The sequence below is a fragment of the Citrus clementina genome, unplaced genomic scaffold, assembly GCF_000493195.1.
Source record: "Citrus clementina cultivar Clemenules unplaced genomic scaffold, Citrus_clementina_v1.0 scaffold_7, whole genome shotgun sequence".
Taxonomy (NCBI): domain Eukaryota; kingdom Viridiplantae; phylum Streptophyta; class Magnoliopsida; order Sapindales; family Rutaceae; genus Citrus; species Citrus x clementina.
This window is the reverse complement of record NW_006262075.1, coordinates 4,427,588-4,447,115: the sequence shown is the minus strand read 5'-3', so window position 1 is coordinate 4,447,115 and position 19,528 is coordinate 4,427,588. Positions and strand designations below refer to the sequence as shown.

The following is a 19,528-nucleotide window of genomic DNA, read 5'->3' as shown; positions in this document are numbered from 1 at the left end:
ATTGACTTGAATGAAAATTGTGGATTGAAAAATACTTATAAGAACGTACATCAATTCAAAATTCAACGTGAATGTCATGGGTAATGAATGTAACATCGATATCTCCAATTCTCTCCGTATTCGGATGGCGAGAAAGTCAAATGCTTCATTGTTCAGAGTTCTTGTGTTTTCATATAAATAGAAGGCTGTGATTCCTGATTCGATAAGTCCAACTTCATTTAAAATGGCCGTTATTGGTTCTTATCCAAACTAATGTGATGTATTATTATCAATGTGCGTGTTTGAAAGAGAAGTATTTTGAACTGCAAGAGCATGTGTGTTAGACGTTGGGTTTCAATGATTTCATTCGTATCTTGGTAAAAAGTTAGATAGATAATCGGAATTAATCCATTGATATCCCTTTGAAACAACGTTACGGAAAGCATTTTGTGTGTTTCACTGTTTAATACATGCACTTCACCCTCTCCATGTTTTCAGATTCTTCCCCTCATTCACACATACACACTCTCTCTCTATAGATACATATGGCGTTGTGCAAGTATATAGACCTAGTCATGTATGACATTCTATTCACAGATTTATTTCCTTTTTAAAGTGATATAGAAATTAAAACGAAAAATATATCTCTCTGGAATATTTTAAACAAGTTTTTTGAGTAATTTTTATATATTAAACAAAAAATTTTAGGTGAAAAATATATATATCCAAAATTTGAGATGCAAATTATAATTTAATAAATGTTCTTGAATCGTCCATCGAGCAAAATTATGTCATGTATGTTAAGAATGTCTAAAGTATGCTTAACATATACAACTTCGGAAAATGACCCTCTTCTAATGTAATTTTTTTTGAGCTTTTCAAGATCTTCTACTATGTGTCTTTTAGTAGTAGTGTATGAATAAAATTCAACTTTTTTTATTTTTTATTTATTTATTAACTATCAATTAGTAATTGAATTATTTGCTCAATACATGATCATATTAGGAATCCTAATCCTACAACTTCTACCGTTTCTTATTATGTGTGCTCTTTTACAATTGGTTAAAAGAGTCTCCCCTCCTCTTTGGAGCTCCTTGTAAGAAATATAAAATAAGTCTTTGAGAACTTACTTTTGGATTTGCCTATAAACTTATTTTATGATATACAACATAAAATTAGATAAACCTGTGGGGCATGAGCCTATCTTATACTAAAAAATTAGCTTAAAATTTGAGAGCTATCTCAAGCTTATATTATAACTAGTTGAGGAACTAATTTCACCCAAAAAATGAGTTTTTCCTATCAAGTATAATACATTTAGTATTCTATTATTTTTCCTTGGTTTACCCTAATCACGAGATTAATTTCAAAATATTGTTTAACATATCCGCTTACGGACATCCCGGTAATTGATGAAATTAAGAGACAATACAGAATATATATATATATATATTACTCGTTATCCATAATATTCCAAAAGCTTCAAATTATACAAGTGAAAAAGGATAGAACAATCAATTTATATAACAGAAACGGAAGTGAAAAACAAAAATTGACATTAGAATTTCCAGGTCAAACTAAATAGAAAGCATCCTAGAAGCGTATAGTGAATTTATTGCTTTCAACTAAATATTAGACATATTGACAGTAATGTCAACTTTGCTTTGACTTGAAAATTATAAAACGTTTATCAAGTTGTCAAAATTATCCTTGCAATTCCATGATTAATCTGATAATTGATGGATCGATCCATTTCAAATTGACAAAAGAGAATCAAGTTGCTCCAAGTCGCACTAGACTCTATAAAAATCAGGACCCATTCTGAGCCTTAGATATTCTTGCTAGAGCCACCTATATTTTTGTCTTTGGTATAAGCAAGTGGGTCAATCATGGATAACAAGGAAGCATGGAATGTAATTCAACTTATACATCACAGGGACCTAAGTTTCGAGTTTCGTTTCAAATTTTTTTCAGCGGCAATTTAATTCAAATCAAATGCAAGACAGATGCAGCTCGCACTGTTGCATGCGTCTCAGATGGTGACTGAGTCCAGCCTAGATTGACAGTGATTGTTGTTCGTACGTACATGGTGATGATGGCCTATACGCTAGCTACAAGCCTACAACTTCAATTCATTCCCATGGATTACAACTTTGAGTAAGCGAAGGCTGCACTTGAAATTAACCCTACTCCCAAGGACTCCTTTCACTATCATCATAAGCTGTAAGAAAAGGATATTAGACTTAAATGCTACCATCCCTCGTGGTGGGTCAGTGACTCAATATTAATTGCATTTAGGATAGGGTTCAAAGTTTGATTAGTCATGTCAATTAGGGATTCCGGTCGTGTGGTTTATTTTATCTATAGGTTAAGAATTGACTAAATTGTGTATTTCGCATACCAAGGCAAAACTTTCTCTAACTTCGATCACTGATTAGTTTAATTAATCTGATCTATGGGTTTAAATTATTCACTAAATCAGATCAATTTGTAGATGCTCATTTAGACTTTTCATAGTTTTCTTTTGTTTAACTTATTTCCTTTGTATTGTTTTTCTAGATTGAACAAGTCTATAGTTTATATGTTCTAGATTGATATCTCAATATGATCTATGCATTGCACTTGTTTCTAGGCGTAATGTTTAATCAACCAATCATGAAATCACTGTAAACTAATGATCTTAGTCGTGGCACGTATCCGAAACAATCTATAAATAGAAAAGAAGCTTGGAAAATACACTTTACTATCAGTTCATTTTGTATATGATGTATAAGATATAAAAATTAGATATTAAATATTATTATTATTATTATTATTATTATTCCAACAGATGAAACGTTCAAAACTCTTTAAATTCTCCTCTCAGACGAGGCAGTAAAAAATATATGGATGGTGAAGCATTATTATTGTTTTGATTTATAGCACCAAAATAAGATTCTCTTTCGCCATTTCTCTCCCTAATAGAAAAAGAAAGTAAAATAAAAGGCGGGGATAGGTGCAAGTGTTAATCCAAGGAGTCCAAGTTGTAAGGGGCAGAAAAAGGGCAAAAAATTGGGTGAATGGGTGAAGGAAAGGCCCAGTTGGGAAATTTAAGATGGAGCCAGTGCCAGTCTTGGTTATCCAATGGGTGACCATTCATTTATAATCGTTACAGCTGTTTGGGTCCATCTTCCCTTGAATCAGGATTCAGGTAGCTCTCTTGAATTCTAGCCAATGTACTCTGTCAATCATAGAAAGATGATGATGGGTTCCTGATGAAGGAGCACCCAAATTTGATGGGCCAGGGATGCAGCCTAGTTCGTGATATATGGGCCCAGACCCACTTATAAGTGAAAAATTGAGTGGCATGTCTCTACAGATCCAACCCTGGCCAGTGGCTGGTTGGCACCATGCCTTCCATTTTAGCAACTTCCTTCTGCTTCTAGCAAATTGTGGTCGGTTTATAAGTGGCATTAAAACATGAGCCTTTCTAACAGAATTCCAGGGTTTTAAATACAGCTGCCTGCGTGCTCGAATTTTGGTTAGCTAGCCTTGTTATATGCGAGTGAATGGTTTTTGTTTTATAAGCTTCAATCGATAAATCATTGAATAAAATAACTTAATAAGAGTGTTTTTAAAGAATATATATTTACAATTTCCTTAATAAAAATACTAACATTTTGTTTTTGATAATGAAAACAATATTTGTACCTAGTATAAAATATTTTTTTGAAACCAGTGTTTGACTATTTTAAAAATAATGTTCGATACTTAGACTGATCTGGTCCAGCCAACTCCTCCGAATTGTGCATCTTTAGGGTCACTCAGCCCAACTAAGGATAACAACAACGACAACAAAAATGTTCTCTAACCCAGTCCGAACTTTGATGTGAGAAGTGGCATTAGCAATAGGCGTTTGACAAGGATTGTTAAGAGCATGGCCCATGCCAATTCGACTTCAAGGGGTTTCTCTCGATTACCCAACATGAGCTTGATTTGAGCCCACCAATATTTCAATAGTTTGTTTAGAACAGTGTGGGTTGGGTTTGGACTTTGGAGGCAAAACCGACAAGAGGACAATAGCTTCAAAGCAAAAATTGTAGTTAGAAATATCTGAAATAAACCAAAACGTGGTAGGTACAAGGTAGAGGAGTCATTTGTCTTTGGAGCAAAGTTATGAAGTCGTAGATGATCCAAAACTCTTGGACTCTCCAGACATTCCGCCAAGTTTTGAAGACATGCGTCGGTCGACGAGACCTTGTAACTGGCAAGTCCCTTCATGCACTTTACCTCAAAAACCTCGTACCATTTTCCGCCTATCTCTCCAATCATTTCATCCTCCTTTACTCCAAATGCGGCTGCCTTTCTGCAGCCCATCACGCCTTTAACCAAACCCAGCACGCTAATGTGTTCTCCTTCAACGTTCTTCTCGCCGCTTATGCAAGACAATTGCGTATTGCTTCTGCCCGCCAACTGTTCGATCAAATTCCCCAACCTGATTTGGTGTCGTATAACACCCTCATTTCAGCATATGCGGATTGCGGAGACACTGAAAGTGCGTTGAGCCTGTTCAAGGATATGAGAGAGAAGCGTTTTGACACGGATGGCTTTACCTTATCCGGGTTGATCACTGCTTCTTCTAACAATCTTTGTTTGATAAAGCAGTTGCACTGTCTCGCGATTTATTGTGGATTTGATCATTATGCTTCTGTAAATAATTCACTTCTTACGTGTTATAGTAGAAACGGGTTCTTAGATGAGGCAAAAAGAGTGTTTTATGAAATGGGTGAGATTAAAGATGAGGTTTCTTGGAATTCAATGGTTGTTGCATATGGGCAACATAGAGAAGGACTCGAGGCATTACAATTGTTTCAAGAGATGGTTAGTCTGCAATTGGGTCTTGATATGTATACGTTAGCCAGTATTTTGACTGCGTTTACGAGTTTGGAGGATTTGGTAGGAGGGCTTCAGTTTCATGCTCACTTGATCAAAAGTGGGTTTCATCAAAATTCTCATATAGGGAGTGGATTGATTGATTTGTATGCAAAATGTAGTGGTGACATGAGAGATTGTATGAAGGTTTTTGAGGAGATTCCTCAGCCGGATTTGGTTCTTTGGAACACGATGATTTCTGGTTACTCACAAAAAGAGGAGTACAGTGACCAGGCTCTTGGTTGTTTTAAGAAGTTAAACCGGGTTGGTTACCACCCAGATGACTGTAGCTTTGTCTGTGTGATCAGTGCATGCTCCAACTTGTCACCTTCCCTAGGAAAGCAAATTCATGCACTGACTATCAAAATTGAGATTCGCTCGAATCGGATTTCAGTAAACAATGCCCTTGTTGCCATGTATTCAAAATGTGGAAACCTCGAAGATGCAAGGCGGTTATTTGATAGGATGCCGGAGCATAATACTGTTTCATTGAATTCAATGATTGCAGGTTATGCTCAACATGGGATTGGGATGGAAGCATTGCGTCTTTTTGAATGGATGTTGGAGACAAATATTCCCCCGACAAATATTACCTTTGTGTCCGTCCTGTCTGCATGTGCACACACTGGAAAAGTTGCGGAGGGCCAAAAGTATTTTAGTATGATGAAAGATATGTTTGGATTTGAACCAGAAGGAGAACATTATTCATGCATGATTGATCTTTTGGGTCGAGCAGGCAAACTGACTGATGCTGAGAGACTTATTGAGGCAATGCCTTTTAACCCTGGCTCCATCGGCTGGGGTTCACTCCTTCGTGCCTGTAGAACACATGGAAACATGGACCTAGCACTGAAAGCAGCCAACCATTTTCTCCAACTGGAACCTTCAAATGCTGTTCCGTATGTTATGCTTGCAAATATCTATGCTGCTTCTGGTAAATGGGAAGAGGTTGCGACAATCAGAAGGCTGATGCGTGATAGAGGAGTACAGAAGAAACCAGGTTTTAGTTGGATTGAGGTGAAGAAGCAGATGCATGTTTTTGTTGCTGAAGATGGTTCACATCCGATGATCAAGGAAATTCACAATTACCTGGAGGAGATGTCAAGAAAGATGAAGCAAGCAGGCTATGTGCCAGATGTGAGATGGGCATTAGTTAAGGATGATGAGATAGGGCATGGAGAGAAGGAGAAGCGGCTAGTGCATCACAGTGAGAAGCTAGCAGTTGCATTTGGACTTCTCTCAACTAGTTATGGGGAGCCTATACTTGTGATGAAGAACCTGAGAATATGTGGGGATTGCCACAATGCAATCAAATTTATCTCTGCAATCGCCGGCAGGGAAATCACTGTCAGGGATACCTATAGATTTCACTGTTTCAAAGACGGACGGTGCTCTTGTGGAGATTATTGGTGACAATGCTTGAGATCCAAGCTTCTAGTTATTTTCTCATGGGAGAATTACCAGTTGGGAATTACCGAGTACTGAGGCACGGTACTGTTCAAGCCTACGAGGGCAGATGCTGTCACCAACTATGATAAAAGAAAAGGCCACTAAGATTTTATCATACAATCAATTCATTTTTATGGTAGCCCTGAATTTCTATCAAATATAACTTGGCCGTGGTCTCATGTATGAACCTATCTGATCAATGGAATTTTGAATCTCTTCTCCGATTTTCTATACTATGCAATTTCCAACAAATATGTCCAAGCTTACGTAAAAATTAATCACTGACTTGGGATATCCCATCTTTCTTTAGCCTGACAACATCAATCACAGGGGTAAGCCTTGCATTTGACATGGTATAAAACATTTTTTGTAATTTCAGTTCATACTGGACCGATAACAGATACAATGTGTCACGAGAATGTCAAAGTGAAATTCAATGCATACAATAAAAGTGAAAAACAAATATTCGTGCCACCAATTAAATTAATATAAATGTTGGTCACATAATGTTATTGTCACATGAGAGGTGATATCAACCTTTTTCCCCGCTAATTATCAAATTTAATAACACAACATATAAAGTATCTAGTATGGAAGCAATATTTTGTTTTTGTATTTTCTTGTTTCCTTTTCCTGGGGAGTTCTTAATTCAAGGTGAGCAAAAAATGGTGTGTCCAAATAAATCTTTTATCTTAATGGTTTGAGATGGAAAACTTGACAGTTGGGCTTGTATGACTTCTTGGATGCAGCCTGCTCAAACTTCTTCATAGCAGGTTCATTTTCTTCTAAGCTTGTCTGAACAAAATAGCGTATCCACCAAGAGGAGCTTCTCATTTTTGCCTTTAAATACCAAAAAAAAAGATCATTTTTAAGACAAAATGTGACTAATGTTAAAACTAAGTACTTGAAAATGGCCATAATACGTTGAAAAAGCACGTCATAGTCATGGAACTTAAGGTATTTTAGTTTCTACCCATTATTTGTTTCAAAAATTTTAATTATCCTTGATTTTATTTCTTTATATGTATCATTAAAGTGTTTTCTGCATATTTGTTCATTTGGTTCTTTCCTTTTTAGTCAATATCCTCCTCTTCACTAGCTGTTAACAGATTATCTTCTAAAGAATCTTTACCACTGGTTTCAAATTTAATGAAGGTCGGTGATCCATGTGAGGCCCAAATCGGATCATGGCATAATTCAAATTATTGATTCTTTTAACCCTGTAATTCTCTTCTACCAATTCTGTTTGTCCCTAGTCACAATTTTTTTTTGGAGGTAATGATAAGACAAGAACTTAGAAGTTAATTCACAGCCACTTCTACTGCCAACTAATCAAGTCGGAACAGAGGATAACAAAGCAGCAAAATGCCACTTACCGGCCGTCCAAATTTGGATAATTCTGCAACTTTAGCTCTTTGTTGTCCAGGGTAACCTGATAATGAAAATAAAATAAGTCAAGCCTATAGCTACACACCAAAAAAACAAAGTTTCATATTAAATTTTTGTACCATTCAGGAGGTCACAGTAACAGCTTGACAACCTAAGAGAAATACCTTGCAAAATTGACTTGATGGACTATCGGTATAGGGGAGGAATACTAAATTGGTAGCATAAGGGAAAGCAGTCATAGTTCTCATTGTAATACAACTACTAATCGTTGAATATGATAAACAGGAATTAGCAGGAAGAGTGTCAGTTTAGATTCAATGCTTTAGATTTAATAAACCAATGCTTAGAGTTGCCCCCCCTCAGCAGTTGTTTTGTGCATGCTCAACACATAAGAGATGAAGAGAGGGACTGAGAGAAACTAAACTTCTTAACTGACTTCTATTGCAAGTCCAATGAGGTATACATTAACGCATGTATCTGAACTGAATTTCATGAGGTGAAACATAGAGGAAATACCTGCAAAAATAAGGACACCATCAGAAGCCACCCTTGCCAAATCTGGAAGAGTCTTGTTTAGGTATTTTGGGGACAGGTAATCCAGAGCATCTGATACAATAACAAGAGGAAAGGACTTTGCCCGGTAAGGCAAGGGGAACTTGATATCAGCCACACGCACAATGCCTTTATGCACAAGGCTCTTGCACCTAGCATCTGCATCTTCTATGTCATACGGTTCCACACCCCATGCTTCGGTTTCCTCTTCTTTCAACAGTGTAGAGACCACTGAACAGGTATCAGGACCCACGTGTAAAACTTTGTGCATGCTATCACCGTATGCTTTCTTTAGAATAGGTATAGCTCTTTGGATTTCTGATGTGCAAGAAAAGTCACCTACAGAATAAATGAAGCGCAATCAAATATTGAAAGAAAAATGCTGGATAAGCTTATCTTTGTCAAAAATGAAAACTTTGCTCTATGTCTCTACTACAACTGTTAAAAGTCGCGACTTGATATGGAAATAGAATTGAATAAAATAAACTTATCATATACTTAAAAGGCTCAAATAGGCAAAACATTGATGCTTTGTCTAGGATTTCCCGGGACCTATGGTCAGTGTTGGCTTTTGGGCAATAAGCAAATGCACCATAGGTCACTCGAGAATTACCAATATTAGGGAATAAACTGTAGAAAACTAATGTTCATTGAAATCTTGATCAAAAACGGCATCAATGAAAGGATGCGGTAGAGAGAGACACAAAGAGAGAGAGAGAGAAGCCAAATTGATCTGCAAGTTATAGATGTATCTTGTCAAATTACTCCATAGTTTTGATATCTTTATCATACCAATAAGACAACTAACAACACAATCTGAGGAAAGGCACCAAAAAAATGAAAAGAATTAAAAAAAAAAGAAAAACAAAACAAAACAATCACGCACACACTCACAGCCCTTTATCAGGGAGATAGTTGTGCCCTCTAGGACGCTGGGCATAAAGGAGAACGCTAGGCATGGAGGAGAACTGCAGTGAGAGGCTATTTGAAGGAAACTGTGCTAAAAAGAAACGGGCTTAATGAAGGAAAGAGACAGATGACAAGCAAACCCCCATACCAGTATCTCAGAAACCTATTCACTCACAGCACTCTCTGCCATAATCTCTACCACATCCAACAACTGAACAAAACAACAGAATCGCAGAAAAAGACTTTCAGTGATATCTCCAAATTAATTTTTGAGTAATTAAAAAACAGATCATAGCCCCTAAACTCCATACTTGATTCATTCATGAGAAGCAGGAACAAAGAGCAACCATTACAGTGTACTAAATGCAAACATAATTCACCTTCGATCCTACTAACAGCTGCTTTATCGCCTCCAAATATACCTGTATATTAGAAAAAAATAATAATAAAATAACAATGTAAATTTCCTGAATTACATAGCTAACACAACTACAACTACACTACATCGAATCCATGGTACGTGTACAGACCCGAGCCGCTGAAAGCATAGCCGATAAGAAGGAATGCTCCCTGTAAGATTAAGAGAACAAAAAAGGTGTTAACAATCGACAATAAAATAGCGAAGAGAATAAATAAATTACAAAAAAAGGAAAAAAGAATAAGGAAGCAGTATCAGTACCACGAGGACAAGGCCGACGGATAGGAGAGGTGAAGATCGGGATTTGGACTGCAAAGCTCCAGTAAAAGGAAAGCTTCCAGTGTCGACTAATCGGCGAGTTGAACTCACAGGACGCCTCGACATGACTGATTAATGAGGTGATGGTGATTGAAGAGAGCGATGCGAATTGAGAGTTCAGCTTAGATCGAGAAATAAGAGGACAGCATTGAGCGGATGTTATAGATCTTAGATCTGTGCTTTTGTAACTGTAATCAGAGCTTGCTGTAAGCTTCTAGCGCTTTAGATAGGAAAAGGTATCATCGAATGCATACAAATTAGTTGAATTTAAGTAGTGGAGAGCTGCTGTGAATGTGATCGTGCTCGAGTGTCATTTAGTTTAATTTAACTTAATTTAATATCGGCAATTATTTTTATTTGATTATTGTAGTAAATAATTAGACATGTAGTTGACTTTGACTTGCGTCGGTATGGGACGGGGAATGGGAATACTGGAATAGCCGAATGGGAATGAGATGGGGCGGATAAAGAAAAAAATAATGATACAGTTATAAATTTTTGTAAAAATTTATTTTGTACAAACTGACGTGGTAATAATATATTGGTTGAATAAAAATATAAAATAATAAAAATAAATTATGTAGGTCAAGTGATATTTAATTCAACCAATCTTATCATGCCACATCAGTTTGTACAAAATAAATTTGTACAAGAGTTTATGACTGTATCATTATTCTAAAAAAAATGACTAGCACGCGTCGACTCCCAAGTGTCGGCAGACAGCAGTCTGGCAGTGAGCTAAATTGATCGTCAGAACTTAACGGAGATGACTCGAGCCAGCGAGTGATGCTTGCAGCATTTAGTTCATCTCTGGATCTTTGGTGTATAAAATTATTCTTTTCTTCTCATTTTTAGAAGTAATAAATCTTCACGGTTCACACAAATTTTATTTGCACAAAATATTTTCTGATGTTTCACAGGCACTACAAATATGTATGAAAAAAGACCAAAGCCGAAACAAAACTACAAAACCGCTTCCCACAGACATCTGAACTCTCCCAGCCCAAGCATGGTTCAGCATGCACCAGAATGCTCCTCCAAGTGAAGATGAATTCATCAGGCTTATTTCAACAATTTTCCTGTTCGTATCAAATGATTCCAGCACAAATTCTTATCCCTCTCCATGCCACATGCTTTCCTTCCACAACAAAAATATTAGCGGTGGAACTTGGAAGAGAGAATACCTTTTGAGCCCTTGTTCCATCCCAAACACATGGTGATTCGCAATCAATAACACATCCTACTATTATTGAACAGCCACACTACTGTCCTCTGTGCGAGGAGGCCTCCATTTTTTATTAAAGAAATCCCTTTCAACTACATTTGGAGACTTTTGCTTATCGTCCAGTGTCTTCAGCCTTTCATCAATAATTTCCAGCAGCTCTCGCAAGCCAACTCCCGTCCTGGCAGATATTTTGACATCTGGGGCATGCTGGTCTTGAGATTGGGAATCTTTTTCCATCACACAGACATCTTTAGTAGACTCAGGTTGTTGGTCCTCCGCAGCCTTCCAGAACTCTTCTTCAACGTTGTCTTGTTCATCTCCCGATAGTAACCAGCCATCAGAGTAGTCATTGTGGTTTTTATTTATGCTCTCTCCAAGATCCTCAGACACAAAGCCATCATTGTTGTCAGCATCATCACCACCATAATTATCAATGCATTCTACATCTACAGGCTCAGATGTCATGACTTCGTCCTCAGCTCTTGAGAAGTTACTGATATCATCACCATCTATATATTCAACATCACCCATTTCTTCGTCGTGATAATCAATCTGAGAAGTTTGCAAAATCATAAATATAAAATCAATCTGAGAAGTTCGCAAAATCATAAATCAATCTTTTAAAGAATCATTAGAGTAAAAAAACTGTGTTGCAGTACCTTATTCCAAACTTCAATCATATTCTTAAGCTTCTCCTCCGAGACTCCTACTTGCTGAAGAACTTGCAAAACTGTTGTCCGATGCTCTTCAAGATTAGGAGCAGTGCAGTCTAATACATGCTACATGAAGTGAGAAATTTCATCAGGTGTTTTGATCAATGAGAAATTCCCATATTTTGTATATAGTCTTTACCAAAATATGGTGAGTGTACAAAATTGAATTGACAGTATACTTCGTTAAAACTTGCAAAACTGTTGCCATATCGGGTGCACAAAATTAATATGTGAAATCGAAACCAACATACCAAAAATCCGAAATTGAAACTTGAAAATTGAAAAAACTGGCAATTGCAAATTTGAAAAATCGAAATAAAAAAGTTAAAAAGCCGGAAAACTGAAAACTGAAAACTGAAAAATGAGGAACTGGAAACTGAAGAATTGTGATATTGAAATCCGTCCTACTTTTAATCAGTTATCAATCCAGTTGGATTTCCAATGGCCTCAATAAGAATCTGATTCTAGATCTCAAATTAAATTAAAATTGTAACTGGAAACCTGACAAATCAAAAAATAAATAAAAAAATGAAAAATTGAGAAACCAGAAAAACTGAAAATGAAAAATTGAGAAACTGGATAATTAAACTGAGAAATTAAAACTGAAATTCAACCTTTTTTTCCCAGTTATCGATAAGTTGAATTCTAACAGCCCCTTAATGACAAAATATCTATTCTAGTTCTCAAGACTCCACTCTTTTTAGTACAGCCATTGCCTGGATCCCTAAAGTTATCCAACAATTGCTTTTGATAGCTTCATTTACCCCCCCAAGAGTTCGCTCCCAGAAAGATAACCTCCCAATCTCAATCCACAAAGTAAATAATGACTATGATTTTGATTGTAATTAAAAGAGAGGGCAAGGATAATCATACCACAAGGAGGTCAGCTTCCACCACTTCTTCCAATGTTGCATGAAATGCATCCACCAACTACAAAATCAAAATTCTGTAAATAACAAAGAAGGACAATGCCAATATTAATAAGGAAACAAAACAATTTGCTTGTGCTTTTCAGTTACCTGCAAAGGTAAATCTGATATAAATCCCACTGTATCACTAAGAAGCACTTTTCTTCTGAACATAATACACAAGATGAGATCAGATAAGCAAGGGTTTTTTTTTTTTTTTTCAATCATCATCTTTCAGCATATGACAAGCAAAATAGATTCATTAACAATCAAGATACCCGGAAGGGAGAACGACACTCTTTAATCTAGGATCCAATGTCGCAAACAAGCTGCACAAATTTGAAGTCCATGGCACCATTTAGACAAAAACAAGTCATTTAAAAATTAAAATTTAACATTGAAGTTAACCATGGCAAAGAATCTAGATCTGAATAATCAAATGCTTAGGGTGTAGAGAAATACCGTGCATCACTAAATAGATCACTATCAGAGAGCGCACCAACTAATGTAGATTTTCCCTGCCCATGGTTAAGGAGAGATTATAAGCAACACGTTCACCTTAACTTTTCAGAACTGACAGAAAATATTTCAGCTGATTTGGACCACCTACAGCATTTGTGTACCCTACAACAGCAACAGTGGCTAAACCACGACCATCTGATCCACCATGTCTCCTACGAGCAGCCCGTTGCACAGCTCGAGTACGACGAACCTCTTCAATTTGGGATAACAAATGACTCCGCCGTTCTAAAATTCTGAGATTTCAGAGAATATACTCCAGTCACAACTTCTTTCATTGGGGATGTAAGAAGAAAATAATTGAGATACAAATCTCACAGACACAACTCATAAAACAACTGGAGAAGGCTTACAGAACGGCAGCAAAGATGAAAATAAGAGAGAGAAAGAGAGAGAGAGAGAGAGAGGAAAAAGAAACCCAGGAGTCTTTAATGCAAACTCCAGAACTGATGCATGAGGCATTCTTGAATGCATGCATCATACCACCCACAAACTAGGAGAGTGTATCGATGTTCATTCTTCTTAGATTTTCCTCTTTAAGAACACTATTAAAAAGCTTTATATGGGTGATAAAAAAATAAGCCAGGGTACATAAGGATACGATCCAAAAAGAAAGCGGACAACTATTCCATCAATGAAGTCCAGATTAAGATGCAATAAACAATTTAGAGACAAGTTGTAACCATGCAATCACCCCAAAACAGAACACACTGAACTGAAACAAGCACATCAGCATATGCTGACAGCAATTAGTTATTCCATCTTAAGTAGTAAGTTCCAATTCAGAATCTTTGCCAATATGCCAGCCAGAGTTTGAACAAGTTTTCCCCTGTATCCCACAGCAATTTGCTGCCCTCTATTTGTTTGCATCAATTATATAAACATCGTGGTAAAGACAACTAATAGCAAGTACAATGGGAGATAGAGGGAGAAAGACAATGAAAAGTTTACAATGCAGTGCCACAGCAGAATATAAAGAACAACCACTGATAAAACACTACTGAAAGTACGCAAATCATTAATCTTATCTGCCCTATGACCTTGCCATAATGCTATAAGTATTGCCTATCAAAATCTTGTGTGAATTCTAATGAGAACAAGCCAAAAAGCACAGTCACACACAACTTAAAGTTATAGTTCATGCAAAATTTAACTTATAATATAAACATGACAGCTGCTTTACTGGAGAGGATGTTTGGCACAAAACCTTAGAATGTAGAATAAAGTTCAATTACATATGAAGAAGGCTTCGACTTTCCCAGAAAAGAACTTAAGAATGTGACCATGACCATTTTTATATGAAGCAAAACCTTTTTATTGTTGGACCATCTTATTTTCACACAAGAAGATGCATGAGTCAATCTTGAACGAAATATGTTTGACATCAGGAGTTTTTCAAGCTGAATAATACATAAATATCCTGAAAACTTTTATTCATTAGGCAAGCGTTTCTTCTAGCTTTAAAAATCCCCCAAAATGTAAAAGTCAATATGGACTAGTCAAATACCAAACTTAACAGATTAAGAATAGAGAAAATCAAGTGAGTAAATTATTTTGGACACAGAGAATAAAAAATTAAACAAAAGGAATCTGACTGTGAAGAAAAATAATAGAACTAGTATCAAGGATCAACCTTCGCCGTTGAAGTTGAAGTTCAGTTTCTCCAGCACCACTGATGAAACCACGTCCCCCACTTCCTCTCCTGCAATTCATATCACATACATAAAAAATGGTTCTAAAAACTGCAGTTTATTATAAGCACAAAAATGCAGGGCAGTTTATTATAAGCAATTAAGCACACATATGCAGAGCCACACAATTTGCATGCATTAGCGTGTGCTTGTGCTTAAGTGCAAGAGAGAGGAATATAATGAAAGAAGGGTTCAGATAAGGAGGCACGAAAGCTATGACAAGCAACATTGAAGCAAATACCATATTCTCCTACTCTTAAGAAGCAAAAAATAATTGGAAATTTTCATCCAGTACAATATTACACTAAAAAGAGAATATAGAGTGATTCTGAAGTGATTTGGGCCATGTGTAGGCAATCAAGGGAGGATAAATCATGCCAATTAGTGAAGCACAGAACCATCAAAAACCACGTGAATAAAGGTTTCTTCTAATGGACCCAAAATCATCAATAACATGGGGCAGGTGACAAGTGTATCTCCTAACTGCATATGGCCCTCAAAATGATGACCAGAACTTCTGATTGAAGTACGTGTAATTAAACACAGTTCACAATTTTCCCAGAAACATGGACAATTACATCAAATTACATCAGTAAGTCCAGGCATGTGGTGTAAATACTGCTCATAGATCGAATAAGCGAAACTTTTTTTTTCCCCTATTGAATACAATTCCTAAACATATACAGGCACAAATAACAGCCTAGAATTGTTCTTCGAGAAATTGGGTTATAACATACCCTCGGGCACTAACAACTTCAGCTTCACCAGTTTCCCCAAAAGTCAGGCGGCCATCCGGGCCACGTACTCGAACCAGTCTACTCTTCTTATACATAAGGGCTGCTAATTCAGCCTGTTCAAATCATGCAACCACCAAAATGTCCAATGAATTAGGTTTCTCAGAAGATCAAACTGAAATTTAATATCATTGAATTTCCCAATTAAAACTACTAACAGAACCTGTAGCTTTGCCTCTTTTGTATGGGCATGAGCATTAAATATCTCTATTATAAGGCCCACACGATCTAATACAGGTTTTCCCCAAGCTCTCTGTCATTCAAAATGGAAATATTAGAAAGAGTAATAATAAGCATTGGACTCAAGCAAGCTAACTGCAAGGGGAGAAAAAAACTGAGTAGGCACTACTTGCCTCCAAATTCCTTTGCTGAATTCCAGAAAGAATAGCATTGACAAAAATGGCATCCAATTCGCCCTATTAAAATCATACACGGTTACAGTCATGGTTGAACTTCCAGAAGGACATGGTAGGCAAATTGATTTTTACAACCGAAAATAAAAAGCACCACCACTTTTGAAACATAAAGATGAAGAAGCTCCTTGCCTTAGACTCTGCCCCATTTATGTGGCATTTGATAGTTTCCACTGTCCCAGGTCCAAAAAATGTGTCTACACACAGTCAAAAGAGATACATCGTCAGCATCAAGGACCCGCAAATACGAAAGAAAAATGGAATTGGACGCATAACATTAAAAAAAAAAACACTCGTAGCTGGTTAGCCTTTCATATCATATTCTCAGCCAATCATCAAAGTCCAAATGAACTACATAAGAGCATAAAGATACACAAATTTAAGCAACAATGAAAATAGCACGAACTTAAAATTCATATTAAAAATCTCTAACACAATGTCTATTCTTAGATGTAAATATCAATGAATTAAAACTAAGATAACAGCAGAGAACAAGGAAAAAGAAACAGACCTGCGCGAGCTTTGCCAGATTTAAGAGATGGGTTTTGAACAACGACATGAGGGGGCAGTTCTTTATCAAAGAAATCAGTGTCAAAGTAGCCATCACGCTGTTCTTCGAGAGAGTTGGCAAGACAGAGAGCTTCGTTAAGCTTGGCTTGTAAGAAGGTGGGGGGCTTCAGGCGGGGCTGGACCAAGAAGAGTCGTGGTGGGTCATCTGGGTCTCTGTTGAAGAGCGTAACGACGTCGTGTAAGTCGTCCTTGTCTTTGTTGTCCTTGGTTTGGCGCTTTGATGATGAATATGAATAAGAGTGAAGGGAAATTGGAAAAGTTAGAGTTTGTGTTATCGACCTCAACTGGGTTCGTTTTACCACCGAGATTGCTCTCAACATTTCAACTTTCGACTGTGAGACACAGACTTGTTACGAGTTACGAATTATGAGACAGTCCGTAGAAGAAAGTAAGAAACAAACCCGTTGTGACGGCCGTAACGGTGGTCCGGGTTGGTCCGATGCAAATGCGACTGAAGGCCGAAGGCGTACAAAATTCAGGGGGGCTGGGCTGAGATATCGGGCCTATCCTCCAGTGGTCTTAAAAATTAATTAGTGTGCATTCAGACTCATCATATGTTTTAAATTTATGTTTTCGGGGGGACTTGGTATGACATTAGCGGCCAGTTTTCAGACGTGATAGCTAATTTCTTTTTTTTTTTGGGTTAATAAGGACGTGATTGCCATTCGATTATGGCATTACAATTTAAATCTACATTTTGTATTTCGGTCGTTCCAATGGAAAGTGGAAAGCAGACTTTGATCCTTACAATATAGATCTTCAAGCCCATTCTCATGCGTAGATTCGAATTTATGGACTAAGCTGGTTTTATTGGAGTCCAAAACTTATCAAGGCCGATTGGCCATTGCTCGAGGGGTTGGATTGCCTCTACAATTGGACAAGTTTACTAGGGAAGGAATTATTATGTATGGGTGGCGCAATGATAATTTTTATTTATTTATTTATTATAATTATTATTATTATTATTTTGTTGAGTGGGGTCAATCTCCCACACTAACTTCTATGTGAATCCGCCCCAAGTTCTTGCGCCAGCCTCTCACAATGAGAGCTGCGATCAAACGTGAGTTCCTCGTAATGAGACAGAAGCGAAGACGAAACCGCAAAGGTAGACTGTTTAGATTTTATCATTATCAAAAGTCCTTATGCAGGTGAACCTGACAAGGACAAAGGGTTTCTTAGTAAGTTGCAAAAGGTGCTTGAACTAATAACTGAATACCAAGTCAAAGCTCACAATAGCAACTTGGATCCAGCGAATCTTTGTGATGCAAACGTACGTTGAAGAGGAATTTGATTTTCAGCCTGTTATTACTAAATAACAGCTCAGCAAATAAAGCTCAGAAAAGTCGCAAAAAGAAAAGGAATAAGAGGAAACCCTCTCCTTACTGGAGAATATACTGAGGATAGTAAGCTTATTGCCTTATTCTCTCTAGGATATGGCAAACTTATGCTTAATCCATGATTACGATTATTAGTTGGTTCATAGGGGGAAGTGGCATTTGATGGATTTTCTAACTTGATCAAAGTTCTACCATAACCGACTTATTTTTAGTTTGATTTTGAGGATAAGACTCGTCACGTCTCCCTATCTACATGTGATAAAAAAGATCAAAAGTTTGGCTGCCATATTAACATTAGCAGTGAGCATGAGTCTCTTAGAATTTGTGACATAAAGTAAATTTATAAGTTGGAATTAATATAAATCTTATAACGGGTAACATAAAATGTGAAATAAAAAATAAAAAAAATATAATAGCTACAAAGTTGTGTTTAAAATTAGAAATTTTACTTGATAAAAGTTTTGTAACATATCAGCATTACCGAAAGCCAAAGATTAAATTAGTGAAAAAATTCAGAATTCAATACATTATAGTGATGCCTTATCTCTAAGAACGTTCGCGTGGGCTGCCCCTGCCCTACAGGATGACCAAAAAACAAGAATTCAATATCCAATTCAATAGGGGTTCTCTCCCTCCCCCACTTGAGAGAATGAGATACCATATCTTACGTCTCTTGCCACATGTAGAGTAGGGATGGCAATTGGGAGGGGAGGGGAGGGGACCAATCTCCCCGTATTTATCCCCGATATTTTGCGTATGTCCCCGTCTCCGTCAGAATTACTTGAGAGAATTCGTATCTGCTCCTCGAATAATAACAGGAGATCCCCAAGAGTCCCCGATCCCCAAATAACTAATACATTTTTTGTTTTCGATTTTGAGTTAATTATATTAAAATAAAAAATTCAAATAAAAGTAAAGTTTGAAATATATCTTACATTAATGTCCATTACAAAAGTCACATACATTAAATTAGTAAGTAACGCAGCATGTAAGGGATACAAACTTCTTTTACAAACTATCGTGAATAAATTAATAGTCTAATACAAAATTGTTACAAATAAAATCGAATTTAGATTCAAAATTAACTTTTTCAATGGTGGCGTGGGCACTTTATAAATGTAGACTATTCCCTTTACAGCACAATAGTTAAGTCGAAGCAAATCAAGAGCAAATACTAGATTAAATTAGATTAGATTAGATTAAATTAGATATTAAAATTGTGATTCGCTGTGGGTAATTATAACATCTAAAAATAAATAAATAAAATAGATTTTAGTTTAAAACATTTAATGAATATTAAAATTAAAACAAAATTTTTGGGCTAATAGAATTTACTCGGTTTTTTTAATGTCTTAAATAAAAATTTAGGACTTTAATTAGTTAATTAGGTCTAAAAGTTTAATAATATAAATATTTTGATATTTGTTATTTTT

General features: G+C 36.5%; 3 protein-coding genes across 4 annotated transcripts; 1 reads left to right on the top strand and 2 right to left on the bottom strand.

The window, feature by feature from the left end:
• Positions 1-4,084: 4,084 nt before the first annotated feature.
• LOC18037140 (pentatricopeptide repeat-containing protein At3g49710) lies at positions 4,085-6,556 on the top strand. Its single transcript, XM_006426087.2, has one exon. The coding sequence runs from the start codon at positions 4,147-4,149 to the stop codon at positions 6,301-6,303; it is 2,157 nt and encodes a 718-aa protein (XP_006426150.1). The 5' UTR covers positions 4,085-4,146; the 3' UTR covers positions 6,304-6,556.
• Positions 6,557-6,787: 231 nt separating this feature from the next.
• Positions 6,788-10,236, bottom strand: LOC18036074 (uncharacterized protein At3g49720). Its single transcript, XM_006426086.2, has 6 exons — positions 9,869-10,236; positions 9,720-9,759; positions 9,570-9,611; positions 8,245-8,619; positions 7,716-7,771; positions 6,788-7,179 (listed from the first exon to the last, which is right to left on the bottom strand). Exons 1-6 carry the CDS (start codon positions 9,989-9,991, stop codon positions 7,027-7,029), a joined length of 789 nt encoding a protein of 262 aa, XP_006426149.1. The 5' UTR covers positions 9,992-10,236; the 3' UTR covers positions 6,788-7,026.
• A 550-nt stretch (positions 10,237-10,786) lies between these two features.
• On the bottom strand, positions 10,787-17,153 carry LOC18037594 (GTP-binding protein At3g49725, chloroplastic). Of its 2 annotated transcripts, none has more exons than XM_024180936.1 (13): positions 16,700-17,153; positions 16,321-16,385; positions 16,129-16,191; positions 15,939-16,028; positions 15,719-15,831; positions 14,924-14,992; positions 13,382-13,526; positions 13,234-13,289; positions 13,050-13,100; positions 12,883-12,937; positions 12,737-12,793; positions 11,810-11,929; positions 10,787-11,702 (listed from the first exon to the last, which is right to left on the bottom strand). In XM_024180936.1, the coding sequence occupies exons 1-13, from the start codon at positions 17,076-17,078 to the stop codon at positions 11,172-11,174; spliced, it is 1,794 nt and encodes a 597-aa protein (XP_024036704.1). In that variant the 5' UTR covers positions 17,079-17,153; the 3' UTR covers positions 10,787-11,171. The 2 variants fall into 2 exon arrangements, with proteins under 2 accessions (XP_024036704.1, XP_024036705.1); XM_024180937.1 differs by having other exon boundaries at positions 12,883-12,934.
• Between the last annotated feature and the right edge of the window lie 2,375 nt (positions 17,154-19,528).

Excerpts from the sequence above, each read along its gene's own strand:
- LOC18037140 (XM_006426087.2), top strand. The coding sequence starts at position 4,147 with ATGATCCAAAACTCTTGGACTCTCCAGACATTCCGCCAAGTTTTGAAG.
- LOC18036074 (XM_006426086.2), bottom strand. The coding sequence starts at position 9,991 with ATGTCGAGGCGTCCTGTGAGTTCAACTCGCCGATTAGTCGACACTGGA. Across the intron at positions 9,760-9,868 it reads CCGTCGGCCTTGTCCTCGTG|GGAGCATTCCTTCTTATCGG; the intron begins GTACTGATACTG and ends TTAATCTTACAG. Across the intron at positions 7,180-7,715 it reads TATCCAAATTTGGACGGCCG|GCAAAAATGAGAAGCTCCTC; the intron begins GTAAGTGGCATT and ends TGGTATTTAAAG.
- LOC18037594 (XM_024180936.1), bottom strand. The coding sequence starts at position 17,078 with ATGTTGAGAGCAATCTCGGTGGTAAAACGAACCCAGTTGAGGTCGATA. Across the intron at positions 16,386-16,699 it reads ATCTGGCAAAGCTCGCGCAG|ACACATTTTTTGGACCTGGG; the intron begins GTCTGTTTCTTT and ends GACTGTGTGTAG. Across the intron at positions 11,703-11,809 it reads TGATTGAAGTTTGGAATAAG|ATTGATTATCACGACGAAGA; the intron begins GTACTGCAACAC and ends CAAACTTCTCAG.